The sequence below is a fragment of the Capricornis sumatraensis genome, chromosome 15 (genome assembly GCF_032405125.1).
Source record: "Capricornis sumatraensis isolate serow.1 chromosome 15, serow.2, whole genome shotgun sequence".
Taxonomy (NCBI): domain Eukaryota; kingdom Metazoa; phylum Chordata; class Mammalia; order Artiodactyla; family Bovidae; genus Capricornis; species Capricornis sumatraensis.
The window spans coordinates 55,723,218-55,742,759 of record NC_091083.1 but is presented as its reverse complement, the minus strand read 5'-3'; the positions used below and the strand labels follow the sequence as shown (position 1 = coordinate 55,742,759).

At 43.0% G+C, this 19,542-nt stretch overlaps 1 protein-coding gene across 1 annotated transcript in view; it reads left to right on the top strand.

Annotated features, from left to right (window-relative positions):
* TMC2 (transmembrane channel like 2) overlaps positions 1-19,542 on the top strand; it is a 100,660-nt gene that overhangs the window by 27,193 nt on the left and 53,925 nt on the right. Inside the window, exons 3-4 of the mRNA XM_068986774.1 lie at positions 2,035-2,187; positions 16,625-16,715. Coding sequence (XP_068842875.1) covers positions 2,035-2,187; positions 16,625-16,715 — 244 coding nt within the window. The remainder of the gene's footprint in view (positions 1-2,034; positions 2,188-16,624; positions 16,716-19,542) is intronic.

Here is a 19,542-nt window from a genome sequence, read left to right as displayed (position 1 = left end):
AGGCTGCAGTCCATGGAGTCGTAAAGAGTCAGACACGAGTGAGCGACTTCACTTTCACTTATTAGCTATCATAGCACAAGTGTTAGTTGCTCAGTTGTGTCCAACTCTTTGAGACCCCAGGGACTGTAACCCCCCAGGCTCCTCTGTCCATGGACTTCTCCAGGCAAGAATACTGGGGTGGGCAGTCATTCCCTTCTCCAGGGGATATTCCCGATCCAGCGTTCAAACCTGGGTCTCCTGCATATTTCAGGCAGATTCTTTACCGTCTGAGCCATCATCATAGCACAAAACAGAAAGCAATATGTATACCAGAAAGGATTTGATGAAGAGTGTACTGCTGGGAGGCTGGGGTTCCTCTATGGAGAAGTTAAACATTTCAGTAAGACTTTGAAGACCAGGTGGAATTTGAACAGTGACTGAATGTCGCACCTCCACCACCACCCAAACTAAGGGAACCCCTTATACAGAGACTCAAGGACAGATGTCCTGGGGTGTGCGTGAGGCATGGCAGAAAGCCCCTGTGCTCTAGGCTTCCCAGCATTCAAGAGCTAGGGTCTCTCCTCTCCACCTCATTTCTATGACCTCTCCTTGCTCTTCAGGAGTTGATCAGAAGCTAAACTCACAGAGTCTGCTGCAAACTGGTCTCTAAAGCCCATGGTAACCCAAGTCCACATCCTGATATTTCCAATTATGAAACTTGCTAAGCAGGCTGCCCAGGAGAACCCTTCTCCAGCCCTTCCCTCACCCCCTGTCAGTTGCTGCCAACTCAGCTAAGAGTCACAGTTTTTATGAGTGAAGGAGGCTGTGAGCCAACAGACGAGAACTTGGATTTTGTGGCAGCTGAGCGCACAGTCTGTGAGATGTTGAGGGTCATCACACCCTCCAGCTGGAAGGGTTCTGCAGCTGTGCTGTCCTATACAGTAGTCACTAACCACATGTTGGGCATTTGAAATGTGCCTGCTGTGACTGAGGAACTGACTTTTAATTCAATTTAACTTTAATCTGATGTTAATACTACTGAGTTAAAACAAGAATTATCCTTGCCCAATGGCTCAGCAGGTTAAAAAATCCTCCTGAAATGCAGGTGATGCAGGTTCAATTCTGGGTCAGGAAGATCTCCTGGAGGAGGAAATGGCAACCCACTCCTGTATTCTTGCCTGAAAAATCCCATGGACACAGGAGCCTGGTGGGCTATAGTCCAAAGGGTTGCAAAGAGTTGGACACACTGAGCGTATACGCGTGCGTGCACACACACACACACACACACACACACACACAAAACAAGAATTAGTAAATTTACTTGGACAGACAAATGTAGTTTTGAGGTTGATTTAATTTTGAAACTAAAGCATTTCTTCTCCCCAAAAAAAAGACAGTTTTGTCAGTGCAGATGTGAACATCAAAGGAAAATGATATTCTATTACTTGATTCATTTATGAGGAAATTTTTAAGTATGTCTAAAACAATTTAGATATGTGAATCTACTCTTTCAACTAAATGTTTTGAAATCCAAATACAGATTAAATATGTTCAATGAAAATTTCATGTCTGAATTGACAGTACAAGATGAACACTGGATTTTGAAGACAGTACAAAAAGGATGTAAATTGTCTCATTAATAATTTTTTCACTGATTATATGTTGAAATTATAAAATTTTAATATATTGGGTTAAATGAAGTGTATTATTAAAATTATTAATAATATATTCATGTTATTTTATAATATAGCTACTAGAAAATTTTAAATTATGATATACTTCCATTGGGCAACCCTATGCAAGTGAGGATGTCTGTGTGGGTAGGATTCAGAGGCATGGAGTTTAGGGAGGCAGCCCTCAAGGCACTCTGGGCTGCAAGAAGAATAGTGGCCTCCTCTGCCAGGTGGGTGAAGTCACAGAGGGTTCTGAGCAGGGCAGGCCTATGTAAGGTGGCAGCTGGGAGCATCTCCAGTGGGGCTCCTTGCGTCCCACAGAATCCCCGAGGACCCTGCCCTCCTCCCCACTCTCCTCCACTCCACCCCGCCTCTGCTCCAGGTCATCCTCCATGGCCTCCAGCACCTCCAGTGGGGAGTCTCTGTCTGAGGAAGAACTGGCCCGTATCTTGGAGCAGGTGGAAGATAAGAAGAAGCTGATCGCCAGCATGCGGAGCAAGCCCTGGCCCATGTCGAGGAAGCTGGCAGAGCTCAGGTGAGTGGTGGCAGTTGGCCAGGGCTCTCCCAGTTGAGAAGGCTCAGCTCCTCTAATGGTCTTGGGAATCCCTTCTCTTCTCCTCTCCACCCAAAAGAGCTCGACAAGAATAGGGGTTCACCCTTCCACCCTGCTTCGGTCCCCCTGTCCCCAGCACACGACTGGCTACCGGCCCTGCTGTTGGTTAGCACCGAGCCAGGCCTAGTAGGAGACAAGGAGGATCATGGCCCTTGGGCTATACACCCTGCCTCCGCTGCCTCATCACCCCTTTGTCTCACACCCCGCCCCATCTGGTGGCTTCTGCACTTCCCTCACAACCAAACAGACATGTCTTCTTTGTATGTGTGTGTGTGTTAATTGCTCAGTCGTGTCCAACTCTTTGAGACTCGATGGACTGTAGCCCGCCAGGCTCCTCTGTTCATGGAATTCTCTAGGCAAGAATACTGGAGTGGGTTGCCATTCCCTCCTCCAGGGGATCTTCCTGACCCAGGGATCGAACCTGGGTCTCCCTCATTGCAGGCAGATTCTTTACCATCTGAGCCACCAGGGAAGCCCATGCCTTCCTTGGTGGTGGTGGTGGGGTGGGGGGCAGTTATGATCCCCTACCTCAGCAAGTTCCTCCCTCTCTTCTGTTCTCTAAGCACCAGAATCTCTCCCCTTGTCACACACTCACCCTTGCAGTGTGGAGAGCAGGAGGATGGGCTGTCTTACCTACACTTGTGTCCCAGAGGCCTAACATGGGGCCAAGCTTGCAGTTCAGTTCAGTTCAGTTCAGTCACTCAGTCGTGTCCGACTCTTTGGGACCCCATGAATCACAGCACGCCAGGCCTCCCTGTCCATCACCAACTCCCGGAGTTCACTCAGACTCACGTCCATCGAGTCAGTGATGCCATCCAGCCATCTCATCCTGGGTCATCCCCTTCTCCTTCCCCCAATCCCTCCCAGCATCAGAGTCTTTTCCAATGAGTCAAGTCTTCGCATGAGGTGGCCAAAGTATTGGAGTTTCAGCTTTAGCATCATTCCTTCCAAAGAAATCCCAGGGCTGATCTCTTTCAGAATGGACTGGTTGGATCTCCTTGCAGTCCAAGGGACTTTCAAGAGTCTTCTCCAACACCACAATTCAAAAGCATCAATTCTTCAGTGCTCAGCCTTCTTCACAGTCCAACTCTCACACCCATACATGACCACAAGCAAAACCATAGCCTTGACTAGACGGACCTTAGTCGGCAAAGTAATGTCTCTGCTTTTGAATATGCTGTCTAGGTTGGTCATAACTTTTCTTCCAAGGAGTAAAGCATCTTTTAATTTCATGGCTGCAGTCACCATCTGCAGTGATTTTGGAGCCCCAAAAAATAAAGTCTGACACTGTTTCCACTGTTTCCCCATCTATTTCCCATGAAGTGATGGGACCGGATGCCATGATCTTCGTTTTCTGAATGTTGAGCTTTAAGCCAACTTTTTCACTCTCCACTGTCACTTTCATCAAGAGGCTTTTTAGTTCCTCTTCACACTCTGCCATAAGGGTGGTATTATCTACATATCTGAGTTTATTGATATTTCTCCTGGCAATCTTGATTCCAGCTTGTGTTTCTTCCAGTCCAGCGTTTCTCATGGTGTACTCTGCATAGAAGTTAAATAAGCAGGGTGACAATATACAGCCTTGACGTACTCCTTTTCCTATTTGAAACCAGTCTGTTGTTCCATGTCCAGTTCTAACTGTTGCTTCCTGACCGGCATACAGGTTTCTCAAGAGGCAGGTCAGGTGGTCTGGTATTCCCATCTCTCTCAGAATTTTCCACAGTTGATTATGATCCACACAGTCAAAGGCTTTGGCATAGTCAATAAAGCAGAAATAGATGTTTTTCTGGAACTCTCTTGCTTTTTCGATGATCCAGTGGATGTTGGCAATTTGATCTCTGGTTCCTCTGCCTTTTCTAAAACCAGCTTGAACATCTGGAAGTTCACGGTTCACGTATTGCTGAAGCCTGGCTTGGAGAAATTTGAGCATTACTTTGCTAGTGTGTGAGATGAGTGCAATTGTGAAGTAGTTTGCAGTGACACTCCATAAATATTGCCTGGCCTTGTGCCCATGCCCCTGAATTCTATTTTAAGCTCAGCTGCTTCCCTGGTTTCCATGTGACCGGCCAGCTCATCACTCATGTTATGGCTCTTCAGTCTCTGCTGCAGTTTTGAAAGAAGAGCAGGATGTTTCTAATAGAAAACTATAATCTGATTTTACCATCTTCCCCCAAGTCCTGCCTCTATCTTTCTGCCATAAGATTGGGTGACTCCCTTCCTCGTTCCCTTTATATAAAGCTATTATTTCCCTCAGCTCTTCTCACACCTGAGTTTCCTCATTGCTCGACGGCCCCTCCCTTTATCACAGAACAATCTGGCAGCCACATTTTGACCTTCAGCCTCTCTGTGTGTGTCTCCAAGGCACAGCGAAGATGTTGGCTCTGCAAATGGGGTCCAGCCCTGACAAGCAGTTTGGTAAATAGAGCTTACTCCACCGTGTGGAGGGCTTCCCAGGTGGTGCCGTGATAAAGAATCTGCCTGCCAGTGCAGGAGGTGTGGGTTCTATCCCTGGGTCAGGAGATCCCCTGCAAGGGGATATGGCAACCCACTCCAGTATTCTTGCCTGGAAAATGCCCCGGACAGAGGAGCCTGGCCGTCCATGGGGCTGCAAAGAGTCGAACATGACTGAGTGAGCACACCCGCCACTGCCCTGAGAACATTACCTTCTCTCAAAGTCAGCTGCTGGGAGAAATGCCTCCCCTCAGTGCCTCCAGGCCAGCGCTGACCAACAGAGCTTGCTGAGATAGTGGAAAAGTTCTAACGCTATGCTAATAGAGTAGCCACCAGTCACACCTAACTAGTAAGCACTTAGAAAGTAGCGCAACTGAGAAACTGAATTTCTGTTTTATTTTAACTTATCTAAACTTAGGCAGTCACACGGAGAAGGCAATGGCAACCCACTTTGGTACCCTTGCCTGAGAAATCCCATGGACGGAGGGGCCTGGTAGGCTGCAGTCCGTGGGGTCACTAAGAGTCGGACACAACTGAGTGACTTCACTTTCACTTTTCACTTTCATGCATTGGAGAAGGAAATGGGAACCCACTCCAGTATTCTTGCCTGGAGAATCCCAGGGACGGGGGAGGTCGCACAGAGTCGGACACAACTGAAGTGACTTGGCAGCAGCAGCAGGCTAGTCACAGGTAGTGACAGTTTGAGTGGTAGGTACAGCTTCAGGCAGTGGGCTGTCTGCCTTTCCAGCTCCCTTTTTCTGACTTTCTTCTTCCTGCTCCCCCAGGGCCAAGTTCTTCCTCCTTCCATCTGTCACTCTAACAGAACCTCATCCCCACTCAAGTGTCACTGGGACACATCTTTTATTAACAGTGGAAAAAGAGCAACCTTGCTGTTTATGGAAATAAGATATCCGGCTGACTGGAACTCTCAGGAACCATGAAAATCCCTGAGCTGCCCAGAGGAGAAGTCTGCATCTCCTCCAGGCTAGGGGCAGAGTTCCTGCTCATGGTCAGGGTGGGAAGTGGCTAAGGCCCGAGAAGCTGAAAGGACTCTCATCTCTCCCACTGGAGCAAATCCTCCTGACAATAGTGATCTCTTCCCTCCAGCCTGCCTGCCTTCCTCTTCCCTCTTGCAAGGCTTCCTATCCCAGACTCAAGTCTCAAGCTCTCCAGCCTCTGGGTCTCAGCTCCAGTGATGCCTCTGCCTTGCCCACCTGGCTAGGTCCAACCTTTTGAGACTCAGGCCAAGTGTTGCCTCTGCAGGGAAGTCCCTACTGCCTTCCCTGCATTCAGGCTGAGTTAGTTACCACCTCTCTGAGCCTTAAGGCCCTATCCCTCACTGGACTGGCTACTCTAGTTTGCAAAGCTGTGTCTTATTCATCTTTTAATTTATTTCTTTTTTATATTTTGCCAACATTTGCTGCATGCTCCCTATGTGCCAGATATTGTTCTGAGCCTGGATGTGTAAAAATTCATTTAATCTTCCTAATCACCCTGTGATGTAGGTACTATTGCTATTGTCCCCATTTTACTGATGGAAAACTGAGATACAGAGCAATCTAGTAATTTTTCCAGCCCACACAGTGAGTTTAGAGGCCTGGCCAGAATTTGATCTAACAAATTCTGGCTCCAGAACTTGCACTCTTGAATTATAATTGCCTCTCTAGAATTCCTAGACATTCTAGAATACACTCTTTGCCTCCTGTGTGATTTCCTCTTCTGGCAATAAAGTCTTCAACTGCAGATCTGCAGACAGCATCCCCAGACTACATCTTTTTTTAGAAGCAATGGTGTGGGGACCCCAGTCTTTGGCCGACTCAGGCAGCTGGCTGATTTTGGCATACTTGTTGTAGACAATTGAAGAAGGGTGGTAAGGGATAAAGGGCAACAGCAGTGAACTGGGGCAAGCCTGCATTCACACTTCTAACATATCTGGTTGATTTGACTAGCTATTCAATCCCCCTCAGTCTGGCTTCCTTCCCTTAACCTCTCTGAGCCTCACAGTCCTTTTTTGTAAATTAGAAATATTATTATCTACCTTCAGAGTTGTTTTGACTAATTCAAAATATTTATTTAAGGGCCCAGCATGTAATGTACAATTAATAGATAGTAGTTATTGCTATTATTAATGGTTGAACATCTTGTGCCAGACACTGTGCTAAACCCTGAGAAATGAGGATGGGGAACAAAGATGAATCAGAGGAGACTTCACTAGTGATGCACATTAATAATGGCACAAGGCAGGCTGTTGATATTGGTAAAAGAGTTTTGAGTGCCCTTGAGTCAGGGATGTTTGCTTTAATCATAGAATTCATTAGGTGTGTCACTCAGCTTTGTCAGAAACCCAATGTGCTAGAAAATTAGCCAAGTGCTTGCTCTCTTCAGAGAGATCTGAAGAATTCCACTTCCAAAAAGATGCAATAGACGTACTTCTCCATAGTCTTCCCATGAAGCACAACTGAAACCCCAGATATTATGTGTAAAGCAAACATAAGAGACTCAGAAAGGTGGAGAGAAGACAGCAGACTGGCTAAGGACCTCAGGGGCAAATGATGACAGGGCATCAAGTTCTAGGTTTCCTTTTAGTCTATGTATCCAAACTGGATACCGGAGATACTGGAGAAGCTGGCGGCCCCAAAACATGGACAGATACTCACAAAAGCACCTCAAGAAAAGTCCGCCGTTTCTAGCCAAAGGACCAGAAAAGACAGAATACTTGTGAAAGAAAACGATCCTTCTCCAACCAAACACCATAAACCAAAAACATCTTTAGCCCCGCTCCTGGCAGCACAAGTCAAGTTGGGAAGCCTATATTTCCTCTGTTGCCAGGATTTAACATGGTATCCCAACACCCTCATCAATAAATTATCAGAGAAAGCCAAATGAGGAGCAGGGACATTCATACCCACTGTAGCAACAAGCCCTCCCTCTCCCTGTGGTGTCAGTGGAGACCACACAGGGAGCATGGACTTTCACCGCAACCAGGCAGTGACAAATTATACCTTCAAGCCAGGATGATATGAGTAGAAGGCTTATGGAAGCCCGAACTCCCACCCTGACTCACCAGTAACAAGGAGCTCCAGCCCAGTCCCAGGTGTCAAAGGAGGCCAAGTGAGCAATCTGGACTTCTATCTAGAAGTAACCGGGCAGCATCCCCCTTCACCTACTGCACATATGGCAGTGTCAGAGGAGGGCTGCTAAAACACAAGATTTAAGTAAGATCCAGAGTCACATAACATAAAATCCCAAATGTCTAGGCTTCAACTGAAAACTCACTCATCATACCAAGAACCAGAAAGATCTCAAACTGAATGATAAAAGATAATCATCAGATGCTAACATCAGGATTATATAGATGTTAGGGTTATCTGACAAAGATTTTAAAGAAATCATCATAAAAATGTTTCAGTGGCAATTATGAACACACAAAACAAATAAAAAAAATAGTCTCAGAAAATGAATAGAAGATATAAAAGAGAGCAACTGGAAATTTTAGAAGTAAAAAATATAGTAACTAAAACTTTTTGAATGGGCTCAACAGCAGAATGGAGAAAACTGAGTAGATTATCAGTGAAGGTAGAACAAAACAGATCACTCAGTCTGAACAATAGCAAGAGAATAATAGAGGGGAAAAGCGAATAGAGCCTCCGGGACATGTAGCATTATTTTAAAACATCTAACCTTGGTGTCCCCTCCAAATCCCTAGATATGAAAGAAAAACAGGAGGTGTCAAAAGAAGATAGAGTGGGGCTGGAAAAAAGTCTTCAAATATATAAGGACTGAAAAATTTTCAAATTTGACAAAACTTAAGTATTCAAGAAGTTAAACAAAACCCCAGTAAGATAAATCCAAAGTAATCCACGCTAATACACATCATGGTCAAACTTCTGAATACTTTTAAGAGTCTGAGAGAAGCAATGCATTACTAAAGAAAAAAAAATAGAAAGACAGCATATTTCTCATCAGAAACCATGGAGAACAGAAGTACTAAGTGAAAAGAATTGTCAGTCCAGAATTCTATATCCAGCAGTAACATCCTTCAAGAATAAATGAAAAATCAAGACATTCTCAGAGGAAGGAAAACTAGAAGAATCTGTTACCAGGTCTACCCTAAAGTATAACTAAAGAAAGTTTTCTAAAAATAAAGGATATGATAAAAGAAGGCATCTTGGAACATCAGGAAGGAAGTACATGGTAAGAGAAAAAAATCTTGGGAAATACCATGCGTTTTCCTTCTCCTCTTGATTTTTAAAATTATATTTGACAGTTGAAGCAAAAATGAAAACACTACCTAATGTGATTCTCAAAAATGCAGAGGAAATGGTTAAAACCATTATAAATGAGTAGGATAAAGTGACATAAAGAGAAATAAGGCTCTACACTTCACTCTAGCTAGTAAAATGAATGTGTAGGTCTTGATAATACATATGGATAGGTAGATAACAGATAGATGGATGATAGATATAGGTCGACACATAGTAATGCCTAGAGCAACTATTGAAAAGGCTATACAAATTGATATACTGAAAAACACTGCAGGTTAAACAAAATTGAATTCTAAAAAAATGTTCAGGAAGACAGGGAAGAAGGCAAGTAGAAACGAAAAACAAAACAAGAAATAAAATGATGTATTTAAACTGTAACATGTAAATAATATGTTAATGATCTAAATATATCAATTAAAAGACAGAGATTGGCAGACTGGATTTAAAAGATGATCCAAGTACATGCAGTCTATAAGAAACTCACTTTAAATATGATATACATAAGTTGCAAGTAAAGAATGGCAGAAAATACACCATGAAAAAATAACCAAAAGAAAGTAGGAGAAGCTATGTAAATGTCAAAGTCAATTTCAGTGCAAAGAAAATCACCAAGGTTATAGAGGGACACTATATAATGAGATGGCAAGAGTGAACATCAACATTTTAGGAATCAGTGAACTAAAATGGACGGGAATGGGCAAATTTAATTCAGATGACCATATGTAAAACTGTGGGCAAGAATCCCTTAGAAGAAATGGACTAGTCCTCCTAATCAACAAAAGAGTCCAAAATGCAGCACTCGGGTGCAATCTCAAAAATGACAGAATGATTTCGATTCATTTCAAAGCAAACCATTCAATAACAGTAATCCGAGTCTATGCCCCAACCACTAATGCCAAAGAAGCTGAAGTTGAATGATTCTATGAAGACCTACAAGACCTTCTAGAACTAACACCAAAAAAAAAAAAAAAAAAAGATGTCCTTTTCATCATAGGGGACTAGAATGCAAAAGTAAGAATTCAAGAGATACCTAGAGCAACAGGCAAGTTTGGCCTTGGAGTACAAAATAAAGCAGGACAAAAACTAACAAGACTTTTACCAAGAGAATACACTGGTCATAGCAAACACCCTCTTCCAAAACACAAGAGACAACTCTACACAGGGATGTCACCAGATGGTCAATACCAAAATCAGATTGATTATATTCTTTGCAGCTGAAGATGGATAAGCTGTATACAGTCAACAAAAGCAAAACCAGGAGCTGACTGAACTCCTTGTTGCAAAATTCAGACTTAAATTGAAGAAAGTAGGGAAAACCACTAGGCCAGGAAAACCGCATGAACCTAAATAAAATCCCTTATGATTATACAGTAGAAATGACAAATAGAATCAAGAAATTAAATCTGATAGATAGAGTGCCAGAAGAATTATGGATGGAGTGCTGGAGTCAGTGATCAAAGCCATCCCCAAGAAAAAGAAATGCAACAAGGCAAAATGGTTGTCTGAGGAGGACTTACAAACAACTGAGAAAAGAAGTAAAAGGCAAAGGGGGAAAAGGAGAGATATACCCATCTAAACGCAGAGTTCTAAAGAATAGCAAGGAGAGATAAGAAAGTCATAAGTGAACAATGTAAAGAAATAGAGGAAAACAATAGAATGGGAAAGACTAGAGATCTCTTCAAGAAAATTAGAGATACCAAGGGAACATTTCATGCAAAGATGGGCACAATAAAGGACAGAAATGGTATGGACCTAACAGAAGCAGAAGGTATTAAGAAGAGGTGGCAAGAAAACACAGAAGAACTGTACAAAGAAGGCCTTGATGACCCAGATAACTGCGATGGTGTGATCACTCACCTAGAGCCAGACATCCTGGACTGTGAGGTCAAGTGGGCCTTAGGAAGCACCACTATAAACAAAGCTAGTGGAGGTGATGAAATTCCAGCTGAGCTACTTGAAATCCTAAAAGGTGATGCTGTAAAAGTGCTGCTTTCAATATGCCTTAGCGCTGGCCACAGGACTGGAAAAAGTCAATTTTCATTCCAATCCCAAAGAAGGGCAATGCCACAGAATGTTCAAAGTACCACACAATTGCACTCATTTCACATGCTAGCAAGGTAATGCTCAAAATCCTTCAAGCTAGGCTTCAATAGTATGTGAACTGAGAACTTCCAGATATACAATCTGAGTTTAGAAAAGGCAGAAGAACAAGATATCACATTGCCAACATCTGTTGGATCATAGAAAAAGCAGGGGGAATTCCAGAAAAACATCTGCTTCTGCCTTATTGACTACACTAAAGCCTTTGACTTTGTGGATCGCAAGAAACTATAAAAGATTCGTAAAGAGATGGGAAAATCACCTTACCTGGGCTTCCCAGGTGGCTCAGACAGTTAAGTATCTGCCTGCAATGCAGGAGACCTTGGTTCGATCCCTGGGTCAGGAAGCTCCCAAGGAGAAGGGAACGGCAACCCACTCCAGTATTCTTGCCTGGAGAATCCCATGGACAGAGGAGCCTCATGGGCAATAGCCTATAGGATCACAAAGAGTTGGACATGACTGAGTGACTAACACTTACCGCCTCCTGAGAAACCTGTAGGGATCTCAAGAAGTAACAGTTAGAATCAGACATGGAACAACAGACTGGTTCCAAATTGGGAAAGAACATCTAGGCTGTATATTGTCACACTGCTTATGTACAGAGTACATCATGGGCAATGCCAGGCTGGATGAAGCACAAGCTGGAATCAAGACTGCTGGGAGAAATATCAATAACCTTAGGTATGCGGATGACACCACCCTTATGAAAGTGAAGAGGAACTGAAGAGCCTGTTGATGAAAGTGAAAAAGGAGAGTGAAAAAGCTGGCTTAAAACTCAACATTCAAAAAACTAAGATCATGGCTTTCAATCCCATGACTTCATGGCAAATAGATGGGGAAACAATGGAAACAGTGACAGACTTTATTTCCTTGGGATCCAAAATCACTGCAGATGGTGACTGCAGCCATGAAATTAAAAGACACTTGCTCCTTAGAAGAAAAGTTATGACCAACCTAGACAGCATATTAAAAAGCAGAGATATTATTTTGTCGACAAAGGTCCATATAGTCAAAGCTATGGTTTTTTCCAGTAATTGTGTAAAGATGTTAGAGTTGGACCATAAAGAAGGCTGAGCACAAAAGAACTGATGCTTTAGAACTGTGATGCTGGAGAAGACTCTTGAGAGTCCCTGACAGAGATCAAACCAGTCTATCCTAAAGGAAATCAACCCTGAATATTCATTGGAAGGACTCTTGCTAAGCTGAAGCTCCAATACTTTGGCCACCTGATGTAAAGAGCCAACTCATTGGAAAAGACCCTGATGCTGAAAAAGATTAAAGGCAGGAGAAGGGGACAACAGAGGATGAGATAGTTGGATGGCATCACTGATTCAGTGGATATGAGTTTGAGCAAACTCCAGGAGATAGTGAAGGACAGGGAAAACTGGCATGCTGCAGTCCCTGGGGTTGCAAAGAGTTGGTCACAGCTGAGCAAGAAATGATAAAAGGGTCAATATACCAAGCAAACAGAACAATCCTAAATGTATATGCACCAAAGAGATCACTGGTTTGGATTCTATAGGTTATTAATTTTCCAGTGCTATGTAATAAATTACCCTAAAACTTAATAATTGAAAACAGTAATAAACATGTGTTATCTTCTGTTAGTCAGAAATTCAGGATCAGCTTAGCTGGTGGCTCTAACTTGGAGTCTCTCTCATAAGGTTGCAGAGAAGGCAATGGCACCCCACTAGTACTCTTGCCTGGCAAATCCCATGGATGGAGGAGCCTGGAAGGCTGCAGTCCATGGGGTTGCTGAGGGCCAGACACGACTGAGCGACTTCACTTTCACTTTTCACTTTCATGCGTTGGAGAAGGAAATGGCAACCCACTCCAGTGTTCTTGCCTGGAGAATCCCAGGGACGGGGGAGCCTGGTGGGCTGCCATCTATGGGGTCACATGGAGTCGGACACGACTGAGGCGACTTGGCAGCAGCAGCAGCATAAGGTTGAGTCAAGATGTTGGTCAGGGCTTCAGCCTTCAGATGACTGGGGCTGGTGAAGCCACTTCCAAGGTTGCTCATATACATGGATGACAAGGTGGTTCTGATTATTAGTAGGGGCCCCAGTTTCTCTCCATATGGGCCTCTCCATAGGCTGCTTAAGTATCCTCATAACATGACAGCTAGCTTCCTCCAAAAGAGGGAGATTTCAAGGGGGAAGTCACAACACCTAGTTTCAGAAGTCCTAGTCTCAGAAGTCATAAGTTGTCACTTTTACCACTTTCTATTCATTGGAGGCACATTGCTAAGTTTGGCCCATTCATTTCTCCATTTTAAAGGGAGGAATGTCAAGAAATCTGTTGACATAGTTGAAAACCAACACATATGGGAAGTCATGTATGCTTGGTTAGCCTCAGGTACCTTTAGATTGATTCAGTGACATCTCTAGGTCTGGCTTATCTGAGTTTCCACTCAGAGTGAGTTCAGCATCTGTTTGACCTTTGCATCCACAACTGAAAAATAAAAACTGGTTGGAGGCAAAGGGAGACACCAAACCAGCATAGCCCAAATTACCTTCAACATCTGGCCATCTCCAACCTCTGGCCACCTCTCTTTGGCCATCTGTGTCCCCTGCATTAATCTAGATGTCTTCTGGATTTCTGGCTGACTCATACACTTTCCCGGTGTTCTGCATGGTTCAGCAAAGCTCTGTAAGGATACTGTCAAACTCAGGCTGCCCTGTGTCTATTTGTACCTCTGCATTGCAAAATTAAGTGTGACTTTGAATCTGATCTGCTTCACCAGCAGTGGGTTTTTGGATGTATGTGGTCTCTCTAAGAGATACTTTGGGTCAACTTCAGAGTATCCCTGTTGTGGAAGGCTGCATTGCTGAGTCCCTTGTCCAGACCCCTGTGGAGAAGGCCCTTCACAGCAGCCCCCTGTGCTAGCAAAGACTCTTTATCAGCTGTCCACTTTAGGAGCTGCTGTTTCCCCAGAAGGAGAAGAGTGACTGCTTGCTAAATGAAACCACGGTGCTCACGTGGTCTGCATCCACACATTTAAGTCTCATAACATCATGCCCATTTCTAGATGAAAACTGCGACCCCAGGAGGCGCAGAGCCTTGCGTGGCTCTCTCTGGCACTAAAGCCACACAATAAACCCTTTTCTCCCAGCAGTAATCACTGGCCACCCTGACTGTGTCTTTCACTGTTATTTGGGCCACTTTATCAACAAGGAGGGTCTTTCTAGGGCAATGTGAGGGGCTCCTGAAGTGCTGTCTGTGGGTAGCTACCCAGGAAAGCCATACCTCAATGGCTTCCTCCTCTCCTGAGTGTTGGAGGGGCCTGAGGGGTTGATAACTGCCTGTCAAAAATGACCTTGAGATTCAGGCCCCTAGAAGTTTCCACAAAGCAAAGGATCCCACCGCTTTTGCCTTTTCACTTCATTTATCACACACCATCTTGTTTGAGGAAGAGGAGAGATGAGCTTGCATGAAGTTCCCCATTTGAAAGGAGGGGAAAAGGAGGGGACAGGAGCACCCTATAGAGGGAAGATTTGCAGGGACTTCCCCCGGTGGTCCAGTGGTTAGACCTCCACAATTTCACTGCCAAAGTCATGGGTTCAATCCCTAGTTTTGGAACTAAGATCCTGCAAGCCACACAATGTGAAAAAAGAAAAGAAAAAAAAAGAAAAAGAGGATTTGCAACAGTTGGGAAGTGCAGGGCAAGAGCCAGTGTTTCCATGAACTAACTACTATTTCTAGTAAGGAAGCACATGGATCACAGATAATGGATGTAAAAGGATTTGCTATTAAAATGTTAGTTGTGATTATTTATACACTTTTACTGATCCAAAAAAGCTTGTTGCATCCATCAAAATTGTTAGACCACTTGGTCTTTTTGCAGTAAACGATCCTTACAGTTTGTAACCAGTTCTGAGCGGGGCTCTCTGTTCTTCTGAGGGCTCTCTGGGTTTCTGGACACAGTCTGAATGTCAAGAAAAGAAGCATTTGTTGTCAGGTTCAATGGCTCAGGCATAAGATCTGACTCTTACTTTTGAGATTTTTTTATCCAAAGTTACCAAATCTTAAACGTTGTCACATTCAAACTCACAAACCCTGAATGCTTAGGAGTCCCTACCCACTCGGGAAATATAGGAAGAGGACAAAGATATGAGTTTGGTGAAAACATTCTTTGTTGTCCTGGAGTCATTGGTAGTCACAGACAACTCACTGCCAGAATGACTGCAGCCTGGGGGGAGCAGGGGCTGACCCCATAAAGGAGCCTTAATCTCATATAGCCCCGCTTTTGACCCTGGACCCAGAAGCTGCACAGATGGCCTCATTAACATTGGAACATCATTGAGACATCCTAATAAAACCAGTCTTGGAATTAACCTCAGGATAGAATGTCACTTTGACAGGTAGCAACTACCTGCATTTGCACTTTGGAGGTGGGGTAGGTTATGTTGCCAGCAGGAGAGCCTGAGCAACAGCACCCAGACACCCAATGTCTTCTTCCACCCATGCTGAGATGGATTTAATTCTTCATCCTCTTGTATGGTCTTATCCAGTGATTGCTGATAAGCTGATTCTTTGGGTGTTGGCATGGGAGAGCCCTGATATGGAACACTTGCTGATTCCCATAGTCTAAATACTCCCACCGTGGCCAGTTTCAACTTATCAATAGTTTAATAATTGGTGTACCAACTTTCTGAATATCTAACAATCAGTTCTCAGAAGCCAGCCCTCACTAGCTCCAGCATTTGACCCAAAGTATTTAACAGAGAGATCTACCCATGTGTTTCTCATGCGGTCTTCCTTAGATGTTCACTCACTCATCCAAAGCTCATGCCCTCTGCAAATATCTAATGAATGCTGTATTGTTTTTTTTGTTTTTAATTGCTGCTCTAACAAAATACTACAAGTTTAATAGCTTAAGACAGTTTATTAGCTCACAATTCTGTTGGTCACAAGTTCAGCATAGTGTGGTTGGATTCTCTGCTCAGGGTCTCACCAGGCTAAAACCAAGGTATCAGCAGGGCTGTGGTTCCCTCCTACCTGGGACTCAAGGTCCTCTTCCTGGTTCACTGACTTTTGATAGAAATTTATTTTCTTCTCTTGCTCTCCAATGTGGCATCCTCCAGAAGGGCCCCAGCAACAGAGAATAGATGATTCTCTTGATTCTAATTTCTCTGATTTCCTTTTTTGCCACATCTCCTCTGACTCTTCTGCCTTCCTCTTCTTTTTCTAAGGGCTTATGTGATGTATGGGCCCTTCCAAATATCCAGGGTAATCTTGCTAGGTTAAAGTCAGTAATCTTAATTATATCTGCAAAATTCCTTTTGCTATTCACAAGGGGGTGAAGGTCATGGAAGCCAAAATTCTGCCTACAGGTGCCAACCATGTACCAATCACTGTCCTTGGCATTTGGGAAACCTTAGTGGACAAAACAGACAAAATGTCCTGCCTTTATGGAACTTACATTCTAAACTAGGGGTATAAAACACTCAAGGCCCTCGGCCATATATATACCTTCATAGTTCAGATTTCTTTTGCTTGAGTGTTAATTAAATTTCTGCCTTATTCCCTCCTCTAACCAGGGAGGCCCAAGAATTTGTGGAGAAGTATGAAGGAGCCTTGGGAAAGGGCAAAGGCAAGCGACTCTACGCCTATAGGATGCTGATGGCTAAGGTGTGTGGTTTGGAGGCTGCAAACCTATGGGAGGACTTGCTCAGTTCCTGACCATCGCAGGCACCTGCCCGGCTTCACAGCTTGTGTCCACCTCCCCCAGAATCCTGAGTCTGAGGTCCAGTCAGTCATTCTAATTGATCCAGGAATGAAACCAACTGTTCATTTCTCTCTGATTAACTGTGAGGGCTTCAATATACTGGAGACTTGTTTCCCCTCCAGTGAAGAACTAAACTCACAGAATTAATGGTGTTGAATCTACTGGGATCGTATTTTCCAAGCCCCCAAATCAAGACTTGGTGGAGACCCAGAAGGGCCATGGTTTAATCAGAGTCATACAGAAAACAGTGATGTCAACAGGGCATCAAGGACAGCTCTGGTGTGTTATGTCATAACCTGGGCTTCTGATTCAAGCTAAAGTAATGACCTCTAATTGGATATTTAACTATGAAACTACGGAAGTATCTTTCCTTTACCTACTGATCTGAAAAACTATCATTTTCATTCATTTAATTCTTATATAGGGCCTTTTTTGGAACTTTTATTTGAATTCATCATTTCAACTATTGATTCAGTCTAATGGCTCATAAGACTTCCTCTTTTTACCTTTCTTTCTCAAAAATGTCTTGGCCAGTCTTTCCAATGTTTCCATTTGCATTTTGTTATGTTTTATTAGCATTTTTTTTTCCATATGCAATTTTAAAATCACTTTGCCAATTTCCAGAATAGTCCATTGAGGTTTTGATTGGAAATTTTTTTTAATGTAGTCAATTTTATTCTCCTTAAACCACGAAATAGAGTGGAAATTTTTTTAATCTTTGATTTAACTTGGGAAAACTGATCTGTAGAATATCCAGTCTTCACATCTAAGAATATCACAATTTCTCAAGCTTTAGTTTTATATCCTTCAGCAAAGTTTGTCATTTTCTTCATATAGATCTTTTCTATGTTATATGTTATTTCTACAAAATTTATATTTTGGTTGCTTTTGTGAATGAGATCATTTTTCCTTTTGTTTAGTAACTAGATACTGCTGGTATGCAGGAAAACTGTATATTTGAATATTCATGTTTAATCTGCTTCCTCTATTGTACTTCCTTATTCGCTTTAATCATTTTCATCTAATTGTGTATGTAAAGATATTTTTCTTGAGTTCTAAGTCATTCCTGTCCTGAACTGCAGATTAGCAATAGTAGAACAGTTTCAGTCGATGATGGTGATCACAAGTCTCTTTGCTTTTCCATTACTTTAATGAAAATGACTCCAGTGTTTCACATTAGATTGATGAGAGTTGTTACCTTGACAACTTTGGAATAGATCTTCTTTCTCACAATAAGAAATTATCCTTTTATTTCTAGTTTAATAAGACTTCCATTTTATTGGAATTTCCAAATAGATGTTCAGTTCAGTTTAGTTTAGTTGCTCAGTTGTGTCCAACTTTTTGCAACCCCATGGACTGCAAAACGCCATGCTTCCCTGTCCATCACCAACTCCCGGAGCTTGCTCAAACTCATGTCCATTCAGTCAGTGATGCCATCCAACCATCTCATTCTCTGTCATCCCCTTCTCCTCCTGCCTTCAATCTTTCCCAGCATCAGGGTCTTTCCCAGTGTCAGTTCTTTGCATCACGTGGCCAGAGTATTGGAGCTTCAGCTTCAGCAACAGTCCTTACAATGAATATTCAGGACTGATTTCCTTTAGGACTCACTGGTTTGATTTCCTTGCAGTCCAAGGGACTCTCAAGAGTCTTCTCAAACACCACAGTTCAAAAGCATCAGTTCTCCCATGCTCAGCTTTCTTTATGGTCTAACTCTTACATCCATACATACATCCATACATACATAACCATAGCTATGGTTTTTCCAGTATAGTCAAAACCATAGCTTTGACTAAACATACCTCCTTTGTCAGTAAAGTAATGTCTCTGCTTTTTAATATGCTGTCTAGGTTTGTAATAGCTTTTCTTCCAAGGAGCAGACATCTTTTAATTTCATGGCTGCTGTCACTATCTGCAGTGATTTTGGATCCTAAGAAAATAAAGTCTGTCACTGTTTCCACTGTTTCCCTATCTATTTGCCATGAAGTGGTGGGACCAGAAGCCATGGTCTTAGTTTTTTGAACGTTGAGTTTTAAACCAGCTTTTTCACTCTACTCTTTCACTTTCATTAAGAGGTTCTTTAGTGTTTCTTCACTTTCTGCCATAAAGGTGGTGTCATCTGCATATCTGAGGTTATTGATATTTCTCCCAGCAATCTTGATTCCAGCTTGTGCTTCTTCCAGTCCAGCGTTTCTCATGATGTACTCTGCATATAAGTTAAATAAGCAAGGTGGCAATATACAGCCTTGATGTACTCCTTTCTCAATGTGGAACCAGTTTGTTGTTCCATGTCTGGTTCTAACTGTTGCTTCTTGACCTGCATACAGATTTCTCAAGAGGCTGGTCAGGTCGTCTGGTATTCCCATCTCTTTAAGAATGTTCCACAGTTTATTGTGATCCACACAGTCAAAGGCTTTGGCATAGTCAATAAAGCAATAGATGTTTTCCTGGAACTCTCTTGCTTTTTCAATGATCCAACAGATGTTGGCAATTTGATCTCTGGTTCCTCTGCCTTTTCTAAATCCAGCTTGAACATCTGGAAGTTCTCGGTTCACATACTATTGAAACCTGTCTTGGAGAATTTTGAGCATTGCTTTGCTAGCATGTGAGATGAGTGCAATTGTGTGGTAGTTTGAACATTCTTCAGCATTGCCTTTCTTTGGTATTGGAATGAAAACTGAGCTTTTCCAGTCCTGTGGCCACTGCTGAGTTTTGCAAATTTGCTGGCATATT